A 14498-nucleotide genomic window follows, 5' to 3' on the forward strand; every position below is an offset into this window, starting at 1 on the left:
TGTTGCTAAAGTTTACAGTTTGCTAAACATCATTTGATTCATTCAGTATTTCCATTGAAAATTATATCTTTCAAAGGTTAGCAATGTCTTAGAATTTGAATGCCGAAATTAGGAACCAGGAAATCTTTAATATATCTCGAACTAATAAAGTCAGTTGTTACCTCTGCCACTGAAGGTGGATGGAGTTTATGTTTTCACCCATGTCTGTCTGTCTGTTTGTCTGTCTGTTTGTCTGTCTGTCTGTGAACAGGATATCTCAAACAGTTGTGTACGGATTCGGACGAAATGTGGCGCTAGGTTGTGTGTGACAAGTAAGAAATTTTTCGATTTTGGTGAAGATCCAGATTCAGCTCGTATCATTTTTAAAGTGATTCTTCACCATTGGGAGATAGGGCAAAAACGATGTATAGCAGGATATCTCTAAAAGTTGTGGACAGATTTGGATGAAACTTGGTGGAGAGGTTGGGTTTGTGACAAGGAAGAATCGATTCAATTTTGGTGAATATCTGAGTATGGATTTGGATACGAGAGTTGTTTAATTTATTAGTGATTCTTCACCATTGAGAGATGGGGTAAAAAGCGATATATATATAACATGATATTTGAAAAGAGTTGTGGACGAGTTATGAGTAAACCTGGTGGATGAGTTGGTTAGGTGACTAGAGGAAGCCGATTAGATTTTGGTTCAGGTCTTAATCCAGATCCAGCCTATCATTGGGATACAAAACATAAACTGGTGAGCCTGGCGGAGTTATGCGCTCTACCGAGTGCCATTCTAGTTTGATGTTTCTTCTTTCCCATAGCAGTCTAACCATTCTGACTGCTATGAGTTAAAACTCTAATTTGGAATGTTGGTACCTACTTAATGGACAACATATTTTTAATTTACCTTATGATTTATGACATTGCAGATTGTAACAGAGCAGCAGTCTGGGCAGAAAATCCAAATTGTGACGGCACTCGACTCTGCAGGAGTTGCACCAAAGCAGTTCGTGATGGCAGCCCCCATGGAGAGTGTCGGCAGTGGAAAGCTGTTCTTATCCAATGGAGGCCAAATGGCGTCACAAGGCAAAGTTATTCTGGCTTCACCTGACTCTACCGGTGCTACCCGCCAATTCATCCTGACATCAGGGCAACAGCGGCTGGAGGTTTGTGATGTCTTTTTTTTTGTGAAATTTTGACAAAAGCGAGAGGTTTAACGAGGAGAGATTTTCTTCCAGTAACCTGGTTAAACTTCCAATATCCAGGCTTTACTGGACACCTCAACTCCTTTATTCCTCGCTTCTCCCATCTGTGGAACCGGCCTTCTCAAGGCCGTTCTTTCCCACTCTTCCCTTTGGAGTTTCAAGCAGGCAGTTCACCACCATGTCACTATGAAGGTGTCCTGCCCCATAATATTTATTACCCCCCATTAACTCTAACACAACCCTATTATTTGCTGGTTTTAGTGTTTCCTCTCTTTCTGATCTGTCAGGATAGCCTAGAGGTACGCATACTCCCCTCTAAGCTGTCTAGCCTGGGTTTGAATCCCGTCCCAGCTGTAAACTGTCATCCTGGTGTTTCAGAAGTCGGGTTATTCATCAATGTGTGTGCTGTTCTTTAGATGGATGTTGAACTAGGCAAATCATCTGGTTATATTAGTTGGTGGATGTTAAAGATCCCACGGTGCCCTTCATGAAGAGTAGGGGAGCCATCGCCGGCACCATGGGCAACTTCCAAATTCCTTCCAGAACGTTAGTCGAACGTCGTGCCTAACCATCCAGTTCGTGAAACCCCACAAGAACGTCGGAATAATTGTGGCCATTAAAGAACTGTTTCCTCCCCATCGCTCTTCCTTTCCTGTTAGTCATTCCCTTGTCCAATTGATGGTTGTCCAATTGATGCCCTGCTACTGCACCGTCGATTTAACCTTGCTCTTCCATCAGCCTCACTTTTATAGCAAAAAAAAAGTTGTATTGAGAGCTAGGACAAATTGTGATGGTTACAAATGAAATTCCAACGCCTTTTTTTTTTTTTTGAATTAATGTGGCAGCCACTACTTTTTAATTTATTTTGATTCCATATACAGTAAGTCCTCTATATATTTGAATTCTGCATATGCAAATTCGCTAGTGTACGAGGACTCCCTTCTACCAGAAGTTAAATATATGCAAGAAAAGTTCGTTGCTATGTGATTTGCCTCTGTGAATCAGTCGTTCAGTTATGTGTAGGGAATTGTGGGAGCAGTGTGGTGTTGCTGTACGCGCCATCCTAACTCTCGCATTGTCGGTCGTAGTGCGTGGATCTTTGGCTTACACTCATTTTTTTCCCATTTAACCATGGCCTCTAAGTGTCCTGTACCATCAAGCCCTATCCAGCTGGTTCTAATATGAAGAGCAAGAGGACATCATTACCTTTAGGATGAAAACTAGAGATTTAAAGATGTTTGGATCGTGGTAATGTTGCGACAGTGGGCGGGCGAGATTTCTACCTTGGTGAGTGAACCATCAAACAAAAAGAAGAGTGCTGAGGAGATCAGAAGTTCAGTGAGTGCATCTACACTTCTCTCGGCGAAAATAATGAGTGAGGTGCACCGTGCTGGAGATGGAGACGATGCTTTGGAGTTTGGATTGAAGACCAAAATCAATGAAAAATGAGTCTTGGCAATGCGTTAATTCGGACTAAGTCTCGGAAGATTTATGAACAGCTTGTTGGAGAAGAAGAGGGGCCTGCAGAGCTGTTTATTGCATGTAAGGAGTGGTTTGACAAGTTTCTATGCTGCCAAAAGCTACGCAATGTCAAAATCTGTGGTGAGTCAGCTCGCGCCGACCATAGAGCTGCTCTGAAGTTTCTGCAGGAGTTGCTAGCTGTGATCAAGGAAGAGGGGTATGATCCAAGGCAATTGTTTAACGCTGATGAAACTCAGTTATTTTGGAAGTGAATGCCTAAAATAACTTGCATCAGCAACGAAGAAAATAGTGCATCCGTATTCAAAGCTGCCAAGGACAGGCTGATGCTCCGACTATGTGGCAATCCTGCAGGTGATTTCAAGATGAAACCAAAATGTGTGCACCAATCGCTGAACCCCCGTGTTCTCTCAGAGGACTTGGTAAGAGCCTCTTGCTGTGCACTGTGCAGCCAATAAGAAGGCTTGGGTGATTAGTCAGGTTTTTGAAAATTGGTTCATCAATAACTTGATTGTGGATGCAGAGCATTATTGCAGGGAAAATAACCTGGCATTCAAGGTGCTCCTCATAATTGATAATGCCCTAGGACACACCAAACACCTGATGAACCTCAAACCCAACGTCGGCGAGCTGTTCTTTCCACCTAACACCATGCACTTTGTTGCTGCAGCCATTCGACCAGGGTGTGATGTCAGCTTTCAAGGTCTACTATCTCAGAAGAATGCTCTTCCAGTTTCTGGAGGGCACAGATGGACCAAAAAAGAAAGATGTTCATGCATGGTGAGAGGCATACAACATTAAGGATGCAATAGACAATATTAAGGCATTATGGGATGAAGTTTGACCATCCACCATGAACGCTGCATGGAAAAATATTTGGAAAATGTGTGTCAACAAATTTGTAGGCATTCGCAGTTTTGCCGACACTGAAAGGTGTTGCTCAGCTGGGACGTAAGGTTGGAGGTGGCGGCTTTGCAGACCTAGAGGAAGTTGATGCGTTGGAGCTCATTGATTCACATAATACGGAAGAGTCAGATGTTGAAGACCTCAAGGAAATAAATGCTGACAAAGATGATAGACGATGAGCAGGTCCATGAAGTCAAGATGTTAACTATGAAGAAATTGGCCAACTTCTTCTCACTTGCAGAATAGCTGAATCAAACTGCACTCGACATGGACCCGAGTCTTGAAAGGAGCCTCCGATTTGAATGCCACTTTAACTCTAGCGTTGCTCCTTGCAAAGAAGTATATGACAAATAGCGATTACCTAAGCAGTCAAGCAAAATGCAGTTTTTCAAGCATTCTCCGACCCCGACATCTGAACCTGCCCCTAGCACATCAACCTCCAACCCGACACTTGAACCTGCTCCTAACCCATCAACCTCCAACCCCACACCTGAACCTGCTCCTAGCCTATCAACCTCCAACCCCACACCTGAACCTGCTCCTAGCCCATCAACCTTCAACCCTGGTGAAACTGCCAAAATCAAGACTCTGCTCACCTTCACTCTTTCATTCCTCTTTTCTCCCACCTCTGGAACAAACTCCCTCACTCTCTTCAATCCCACTCATTCCTCCAGGTCTTTAAAACAGCTGGTCACCATCTCTTGTCTTCCCCCATCCAAAGCCTTGATCTTTTCTACCCCCGTTAATTCACCCCAAATCCACTTTTTTGAAATAGCGACTTCTTTCCTGGAAGTCCTAGCAGTGTCCGTGTTTTTTTTTTACCTCTCACCCTCCCCCCCCCCCCCCCCCCTCTCACCCACCTTCCCACGGCTCCTCCCCCCAAGCCCTCTCCCTCCCACAGATCTCCCGATGTCCCTGCTCTCAAATGTTGTACTTGTGTGCTTCCCCTTCTCTCCCCATCTTGTCTCCCGCTCCCTTTATTTCATCTTATGTGTCCGTTTGTTTTGTTGTTGTTAATGTTAGCTCTTACACGAGCCTCAAACTTGTATACAAAAAAAAAATAAAAAACCCGACACCTCAACCTGCTCGTAGCCCATCAACCTCCAACCCGACACCTTTAGTTTGTAAATAAGACTCCTGTAGTTTTATTATCGTTTGTCTCTACCATATTGTACATTTATAATATCATTGTGTTGTTATTGTTTAAATAAGCATATCATGGGAAGAGTTATTGTTGTTTGAGAAGACATGGGGTCATAGGAAAGTCAAATCCAGTCATGCATCCTTATTTTTTGCATTAAAAGTACTATTTGCAATATGTGGATTCATTATATGCGAGCTTTTTCAGGAAAGCATCCTCGCACATATAGAGCACTTACTGTACTGTAAGAATAATTTAATGTTTATTTTAAGCTGAATGTCATTTTTGTTTCATTTACACTCGTTGATAGATATTTCTTATGCACACAGATCATCACAGACCCTAATGTTGTGGAGCAGCTCGGGATTCTGCGCAAGGATGACCAGAACCAAGGACTGCATGACTCTGGCTTGATCAAATTACCAATGGAATACTGTGTCGTGTGCGGAGACAAGGCTTCGGGTAGCACGCATCGGCCACTTGCCGTTCTCGCAGCAATGCACATTGCTCCATTTTCTACCAACACCACTCCATTGGCGCATCGCTTTGCACGATGAAGCTTTATCCTGGCCTGGATAATGATCCACTGATCATACAAAAATACGCAATTTGGTGTTTGTCTGTCTGACTGTTTTCTTGACCGCAATACATTTGGTCGATACTTATACAATCGCAACCAAACTTGATAGGGAGTCTCAGGGTCATACAACGGAGGTTGTAGCGATTTAACTCCCCCCCCCCCCCAACCCCCGCACCCCCTTTCCAAGGGGATTTGCACCTTGGACGAACTCCGTGCTGAGGTGTATATCCGTATTAAGATAGCTTATCAGGGCTTGTTTATACAAGGCCACTTCTAATAACAAAAGTAACAAGAAAGAGCAAACGGCGATTGCTGACCCTCTCCAGGACATGTTTGTGTGGTTTATTTTGTGTTTTGGATAAGGTTCGTTTTTATATCCAAGATGGCTGCCAAACCACGTGGCCTATGACATCACCATTCTTGCACTACATGCAGCAATGGTGTGTGATGATTTGTAAAACTTTGCATCGATAGGGTAAACGCTTTCAGAGAAACAATTTTTAAAATATTTCCTTAAATGCAATATGGCTGCCAAACCATGTTACTGAATGCATTTTTGTTTTCAACATTATATCCTCACGTCGAACATGGGTGGGGATATAATGTTGAAAAGATAGTCAAACGTATGGTTAAAATTTTGCGTTTATCTGTTCTTTGCTTTCAGAATGAATGATTGAATGAATGATCATTTTAAGGCCATTTTTCCCTGCTAGAGCGCGGGTTAGCCCATCACAATCATGGTTCCCTATTTGAGGCAATGTTTTTATGGCCGGATGCCCTTCCTGATGCCAACCCTTGGTCACCTCCTATGATGCGCAGGGATACGGTGTACCTATTCTAAATCTGGGTACACACCGGGATCATTCATCCCAGCAAGCTAGTACTCAAGCCCCTCAAAGTTCCTTTCTTTCAGAGAAGAACAATAATTTCATTTGTGCAGTTTTTGCATAAAATCCAATATGGCTGCCAGACTTTGTGACCTATGATCTTAATCGTTTTCAAGATTTATTCCCCAAGGCTAGTTGATCATGTGTGTGGAGTTTCACATCAATCTCACAAGCCGTTCTGGAAAAGATTTTTGAAGGTTTTCATTTTCAATCCAATATTGCTGCCGAACCACGTGACCAATGACATCATCCATTTAATTCTCACATACAATGTTTGTGTAGATCATGCTCAAGAAATTTCAAGTTGATCGGATCAAGCATTCTACTCGTCTAATTATGACATCATAATGAAGGCATCAATGACATCATCATGAATACATGTTGTTCCCCATGGGGGAGTATTTGACAATGGGCCATGTTCAATTTTTTCCATGGAGTGGCGTTGGTGATACGGGTGCAAAGTTTTTCAGTTTTTCCCAGATGGCACCCATTCCACATGACCTATGACATCATAATTATAATTTTAAAAATTTTACAGGAAGAGGCACTCCTATGGTGAAATTTTCATGTCGATCGGACCAACGGTTGCAGACAAAAACATTCTCACTTTCTGTGAGGACAAACAGACAAACAACCAAGAAAGACGTCGTGCAGAGCATGGTACTTGCAAAATTCCCTGTACTTGCAGAGTAACGCACAAGACCAACCAATATACTTGAAAAACCTTCGATTTCTAGTTACCAATCTTCGATTTTTCAAGTAACAAATGGACATAAATGCAATACCCTCCCCTCTGGCGAGGGTAATAACATTCAAGATAATAGCGTAATATTAATGTTATGACAAAACAATATTAATACTAATATCCCCTCTCCCTAAAGGGTGTTTCCTCCTTGGACAACCGTGTTAATGTGTATGAATAGCTTATCATACCATTTTGTGGAAAACCCTTACCGGAAGTAAGAAAATATAAACCACAAGCACGTATTATTATCTGTTGAACCGGTCGCTATTGCTGTTTAACACTAAATTGAAAGGGAAGTGAGGAAACCCGGGTCGGTGTATGTTCCAGTTACCAAAGAGCTATCTAGTGCTTGCCAAGCCAGTCGTTCCTTGCCAGTGGTTTTTAATGGAGTGCTTGCTTAAGCCACTTGGCAAGTGCTGTACAAGAAACTTGGTAACCGAACACACCTCCAATGTTCTTGAGCCCTGACTCTAGATGTACTGTGATCTATATACCCCAGAGAGGAATGACCCTTCCTGCCACTCCCATAGATAATGGGTGTACTGGTTGAATAAAATTTACAAAACCATTGAGTTTCACCTTGCAAAAGGATATCCTATTTGCAAAATATGATTGGAGTTGGCTGATATATATTTATTAATTTCCCAATTTATCTTTATGCTTCCACAGCCGAAGGCTTCGGATGCATTGTTTTCCAGTTTCCATCTCGATGTGCGTCCGTCTGTTCATGCACAGCAGATTTTTATTACCGCGATAACTTTTGAAATACTGAAGGGATTACAACTAAACTTGTAAAAAGTATAACATGTGAAGTGTAGTGTCTGTCCGTGTGTTTGTACGTCTGGCCGTCTCACGTTTCTGGCGACTGCTTCCCAGCCTGCGTTTCAAAAGCTGCGCACGCAGGCAAAGCTCAACATTCAACCAGAAGAAGAACCTGATACCAAACGAGATGCATTTTAAACATGTAAATATAACATGGAATCGTAGTTTTTTTTATTAACAGTGCTTTAATTTTATTAACAGTGCCATGGCCAAATTACAAATTACTGCCGAACTACTGCTGGGAAGGCAATGGCAAACCACAAAGTATACCTACATTTAATGTGACCTAAAGATAATATGTCATAATAAACTTAAAAGAAAAATAAGCTTAAGTCTAATTATCGGTCGACTCCGACGCAATTCATTAAGTCGAGGAGTTTGGCTTTTCAAACCCCGGCCAAGAAATGAGTTATTCGAGAGACTTTAACTATGATGTATGTTTCTTCCTGACTTGACACTCGACATTTGAAAGGGATAGCACGGGCATATAGTGGAAGAAGTGTGGGCAGAAAGAGAGGAGAAGGGGGGTGGGGGGGGGGGACAGAGGAGATGGGGGTGGTTGTGGGGGGGGGGGGGTGTATGGGGTGCTGGGGCTGGAGCGGTGAAAGAGAGACTTGGGGAGGGGGAAAGAGAGACGAGGGAGAGAGGGGAAGTTTCCTTCTGTATCCATCCTGTCCACCCCACTGCTGCCACCCCATTGTTTGTCCTGGTCTCCCTCTATTTTGTCCTTCAACTCCGCTGTTGGTGCCCCCCCTCTCACAACAGTTCCTTTTGTCTGGTCTGTTTCGTCTGTCTGGTCTGCCTTGTTTTGACACACTGTATACTCACTTTACATTTTAACCTATGAAAGTGACAATGGGGGGGCATTCTAATGGAATTGTTGTTTTCATTCATCCCCACTCCACAGGCCGGCATTATGGTGCGGTGAGCTGTGAGGGGTGTAAGGGTTTCTTCAAACGCAGTGTGCGTAAGAACCTAAAATATGTGTGTCGTGGTGGTCGTGACTGCATCATAAACAAGCATCATCGAAACCGCTGCCAGTTCTGCCGTCTGCAGAAATGTGTCGATGTTGGCATGAAGCAAGATTGTGAGTCACACCTGCCTTCAATGATTTGTCTGCAATTCATCTGCTCTCCCGGTGCACCATAAATTCCTTTTCAGTCACTCAAAACAACTCTTATTTGATTTTTGCAAACTCGAAATTTCGTACTTGGTGCTGCATATTAATGGTGTTGAATCTCTGATTTAATTTTATAATTTAGTTTACGTAACATTCATTAACTTTCTGTGGCTCTGCCTCCATCACTTGCCCAGCTGTGCAGTGTGAGCGGAAGCCGATTGAGGCATCACGAGAAAAGTCATCAAACTGTGCAGTGTCTTCTGACAAAATATACATACGCAAAGACCTGCGGAGCCCACTGGCAGCCATGCCGACCTTTGTTTCTGACAGAGAAAGCACCAGGTGAGAAATTCTGATTAATATCTTTCGGAATCTTTTCTAATTTGGGATCTTAAGGGTATTGTTACAAATTCTTGTTTTTATGCTTCCGCTTACGAAGTCACCAAAGGCATTATGTTTCCTGGTTGTCCGTGCATCCGTGATAGGTTTTTGACACTGCGATAACTTAAGAACAGCTGAAGGAGTCAAAGCTGTAGTCCCAGCAACCCGGCTTGTTGCGCCTGTGCCAATCTGCCATTTTGCGGGGGATGAAAGTGGGGGGTTATTATTTGTACAGGGCACCTCTCTTGTTTCTTCATCCTGGATCGTTAATTCCTTATCCATATTCACATCGCTAAGGCCCACCAGATCGGGATGAGCTTTGCTCACTGTGCTGCACGCGTTGGTCTTTGCATTAGTTCAGTTCATTGTGAATTAGACGCCCTAATATGACAGAGGATATCGTGAGACAGAAAATTCGTGCTGTACGCTGGTATTCTGTATCTGGAAATTTGGCTTTAGTTCACAGACAACTTGTCAAATAATAAGGCCCCGACGCAATTGACAGAAGAACCATCGGCAAAATAAACAAGAAAGAGCAATCAGAGATTGCAGACCCTCGCCAGGATGTTTTAAGTGGTTTTTAAGGCTTTTGTGTAGAAACAAATATGGCGGCCGAACCACGTGACCGATGACGTCATTATTTTTTTTCTCCACCAATTTATCCCTGGGTTCGGCTCAAGAAACCATCTTGATTGGATGAAGTTTTGTACTTGTCGAATTATGACGTCATAATGAAGGCACCTATGACATCATCATTAACAGATGTTATTCCACATGGAGAGTTCTTTTCAATGAGCTATGTCTCAATTTTTCCTATTCAGCGCTTTCGGAGATATAGAGGTGCAAAGTTTTTGATATAGAAGTGCAACCACGTGACCTATGACGTCAAAATTATAATTTAAATATTCTCCAGGTGGAGTTGCACATCTGGTGAAAATTTCCTGTCAATCGGAGCAATGTTTGCAGACAAAATCATATTTATTCTGTGTGGAGAAACAAACAGACAAACGGTCTCGAATGCAATATCTCTCCTCAGACGAGGGTAACAAGCAGTTTGATGAAACCGGCAGCATTCTTCCAAAACAGCCACCAGGTAGGCGTTGTACTGTTCGAACTGAGGAAAGCAGAGCGCCCATTCAATAACAACCCTACAGTAACACACCATTATCAACTCGTTATTTATCAAACGTCACCAACACAAGCCAATCATGTGCCACACGCCACTCGTGCCGCGAACCTCCCGCGGTGCTGTTTCACAGGGCCGCGCGAAACGTGAAGTGCACCATGCAGACCCCGCCCACAGCCGTGGTAGTCATGCCTTCTCTGGCCATGCACAAAGCACCGCCCCCACGGCACGTTCCCGTTCTGTGCGCCGTGCTTCCAAGCACGGCTATCCCACACGCTTGACGGTCTGGCGCGCACACCAACCTGGGTCCCCACGTGACCCTGACCTGCAGTCTTGCAAGTGCCCCCGGTAACCCGCCAATTAGCATGGGGGTACCGCAGGAATCTCCCTAGCTTCCTGCACCCTTTCTCCAGGGTTCTCTCGGGATACCCCGTCGCCCAAATCTGGCCTTGCTGCCCCGTTCTTCTCTGTAAGACTTACCTGGGAGATGAAACGCGCCCAATTGGCAGCATTTCTGTTTCGACTGCCGGGTTCGACAAAACCCGACGGGAGCATTTTAGTCCAGTAATAATGTGACTTGACCTCACACTAATTGCAACAGAAGCAAACTCAACTGATTTTGTATCCTCAATATGTCCTGAAGGAGGAAAAAAAAGTAAGGAATTGTATGGGTGAAAAGTTTTGAAAAATGCATAAATATGATCCTACCCAAAAACCGATTTTTAGCCCTTTCTGCTAGATTTGACTATGCTGTATTTTTTTCCTTGAAGCAAAAAAAACACATACAGAGTATCAGTGATAATAATTTATTTTGATCACATCATCACATAACTGATCAACTGTTGATCAAACGATTGAACCAATTAAATATGTGTACAGAATACATATAACACTACACAATGTCATCATCGTTGTCACAGGGCATCTGTATTGAGTTAGTGCAGCTGGATCCCCTGCAGTTTCCACATGCCGGAGTGCACTCGATATTGTTATTTTTGCATGTGCATCTCAGGGTGCTGCAGTCAGCCTGGCAGTTGCACTTGATGACCCGCAGAAGCTTTTCAGGAGCAGGGGGTAGGGTTGTCTGAACTGGCACAAACCCCTCGCCCTCGTGTGAGCCCACCACTGGTTTTTAAACTTCTCATCAGAACCTGCTCAATGACCAGGTCAGGTGAGAGACCTGCCCATAGGCAATCGCTTCGCCGAATCACGTGGAACCCTTCCTCGAAACGTTGTTGGACTTCTGGGTGTTCAGTCTTGAGGTTGTGCATCTGCTGAAGGTACACCCTGGCAGATTTGGTGTAACGATTGTGTCCTGATGCTGCCAGATAGGGTAGCATGTCCTGGATAGCCTGCAGATGTAAGGCCCAGTTTCCAGTGCGTTCTGCACTGATGTATTTTCGTAGGATGTCCAGCATGTCCATGCACTGAACCCAGAGAGCTGAAGTTCTAGAGGACTTCTTGGTGGACTCGATGTGCTTTTGAAGGCGGTCTTTGATTCTCACTAGAACTTCAGACTGACAAACTTCTTCAGCAGATATAGCCCCATTTATCAGCTTCTCATAGATCTTATAAGCTCCCTCCAGGTCCACATCTCTGCTTCCATCTGTTATCTGATGATCCGGTGGCCTTGCAGCTGCAGCTGCTTCGGCTGACTCTGACTCTCCATCCTTACTGTTGTCTGGAGTTCCAGATTGCTGTGGTAGATGGAAATCGAACACGTTTGATAGCATCAGTGCATTGAGGGCTGCATCAACAATTGAGTGTGCATGAACTGCTCGCGCAACAGCTTTGCCACACATCATGTGGATTACTGTATTTGGGGCATAGATCAACTCCAGCAGTTCTTGTAGCCCAGATGAGGCCATCAAGTGTCCGATGCAACCGAGGAAGCTCATTTCTGCATGGAAGCCACCCAAACGCAAGACTATTCGTCTCAGATCACTTTCCATTGGCTCAGAGTTGATAATCATGAGAGCCTTCCACCAGAGTGGCTGATCAAACGTGATTATTGGGGTGACATTGTGGCATCGTGCATGCTCACTAACAAATGTCAGGGTCGAGAATATGCATGTGCTATCACTGGGATTCAGATCGATCATCGGCAGAAGCATAACAGTTGCTTTGCCAGGGTGGTCACCATAATGCACGAACTGCATCATTCCTGACCATGCAGGTCTGGGAGACCCAAAGAGGACGGATGCTTTCCACAGGACATCAAGATTTTCACAGCTGTTCTGGACCTGAAGGTTGACAAGCTTCTGGTAGGTCAGTGCCGTCAAATTGTGCCTTTCGTCTTTGTGGTACCGTACTTGTACCCTTCCAACCATTGCCACCACATCCAAGGAAGTAGCCTTGATCCTGGGGATTGGCTGCCTTGATCTAATTCCAGGGGTTATGGCTGCAATCATTCCTATACCATGGAATGTACCAAGGCCATCAAGCGTGCGGATGTTATGGTCGACATTGTCAGCTACATATTGGACAAACTCTGTCGATAGGTCAGGAATGTTTGTTCCATGGAATTTGGCTGCATTTCTTTCAAACTGGTGCACCTCCTGGTATGCACAACAAAACCCAAGGTGATGAAGAGTATCAATGAGGAACCGCGATGCAAAGTGGTGATATAGTTGCACGCCCACCCCAAACTGAAGTGGTGCTAACATGACTCTTGGTCTAGTTGCCTGCATCATTGCTTGTCCAATTGCCGCCACTTTGGCTTGAGTTTTGGTCCCGGCAAATAGGTCTTCCAGGAGCACGCGAAGAGTATCTGGAAGAAATCTGACGCCAGCCTCTTGCGATTCTATGTCATCAAGAGCTGGGTAAGACTCATAGGATAACCCGATGTCTTTGATATCTTGTTTGATGAGCTTTGCAGCTGCCTGCACAAGCTTGATCTTCTCTTGATCTTCTGTGTTTGTTTGTTTCTGCTGTGTCTCATAGTAGTCTTGCAGCACCACCCTGGCTGTTGTCCTGATGGTAACCACGTTTGGTTTCCCATTGATCTCGGTGTATATTATCTTCTCACCGAAGTGTTTTTGCAGACTCCTCTTCATATGGGTGTAACCGTATGGTTCATGTTCACTGTGTGCAAGCTTCTGCTGCATGAGGTCAATTATATCATTTATGGTGATCTGCTCGTCAGCATTTTCTTCTATATACTTCACAACCTCCAAGAATGCTGCTGTCCTCTCATCAACGAAAGGCCGACCAGCCTTCATCCTCTTGGAGTCTTCTGTGTTTGTCTGATACACTACTGGTATCTGCTTGTATGTGCGAAAATTCACACTGCAAGTCTGGTGGTAGACTGCATCTGCTGCATGTAGGTCATACACATGCAGAATCCGTGCCTTCACAGTCTCTGACCAGTCATCACCTCGTGCATGACATGTTGCCAAAAGCGTGTCCTTGAATTCAATTGTCCTGACTTGGAAAACACTGACTTCACTTGGCTTCTTTCTCTTTTTTCCAAACTGAGCTGGTGTGCCACAAAACAGGCAATCAGTACTGTAAGAGAACCTCCCTGTAGTCGATCTTAGTGTAGGACTCTCACTGCTTGTACTTGTTTCTGACTCTTGTTGCCTGGTGTCCTTGGCTATCTGTTGTGGATTAATGTATGTCCAGCGACAGTCTTTGTGTATCTTATCACCAGGTACAGCATGAATATTGTCTCCCCTTTTTTTACTGGCCTGGTTGATAGATGAACTTCCCTTCTCTCCAAGTGTTGATACTGACGACCCTCCTCCGTCCACAGACTGCTTGCAAATGACACACTGTTCATATGCCTCCATTTCCTGAAAGTGGAAAAAAAATATGCATGTTGAAAAATATGCACGCACGGTTGAAAACGTGCATGTTTGGAACTGGATCCTAGTCAGGGATGTGCAGAGGATGTTAGAGGGTTCATAACTCAGAAAAGAGCACTCTAGTTGTGGCGTGCGCGGTGTGTTTAAACGAGTTAGCAGAATATGTACAATGTAACATAATGTAATAAATAGCTAGCTAACTATTATAGCTGGAGGAAATTATGGAAAACCCACCTGATGAGGTTAGTATAGCGTACACCGCGATCGATGACACCGGCACAAATGCATGCTCAGGATTGTCCATTCAGCGGACGGCTT

At 44.1% G+C, this 14498-nt stretch overlaps 1 protein-coding gene across 16 annotated transcripts in view; it reads left to right on the top strand.

Annotated features, from left to right (window-relative positions):
- LOC137415977 (nuclear receptor subfamily 2 group C member 2) overlaps nt 1-14498 on the top strand; it is a 115272-nt gene that overhangs the window by 17875 nt on the left and 82899 nt on the right. For 10 of the 16 annotated variants that reach the window (XM_078769918.1, XM_078769917.1, XM_068101503.2 and 7 more), the window contains 4 exons: nt 912-1148; nt 5043-5178; nt 8655-8834; nt 9062-9209. In XM_078769918.1, coding sequence (XP_078626044.1) covers nt 912-1148; nt 5043-5178; nt 8655-8834; nt 9062-9209 — 701 coding nt within the window. The remainder of the gene's footprint in view (nt 1-911; nt 1149-5042; nt 5179-8654; nt 8835-9061; nt 9210-14498) is intronic. The other 6 variants (XM_078769922.1, XM_078769920.1, XM_078769921.1 and 3 more) reach the window with 1 other exon arrangement.

The sequence above is a fragment of the Myxine glutinosa genome, chromosome 1 (assembly GCF_964187855.1).
Source record: "Myxine glutinosa chromosome 1, kmMyxGlut1.1, whole genome shotgun sequence".
In the NCBI taxonomy this organism is placed as follows: domain Eukaryota; kingdom Metazoa; phylum Chordata; class Myxini; order Myxiniformes; family Myxinidae; genus Myxine; species Myxine glutinosa.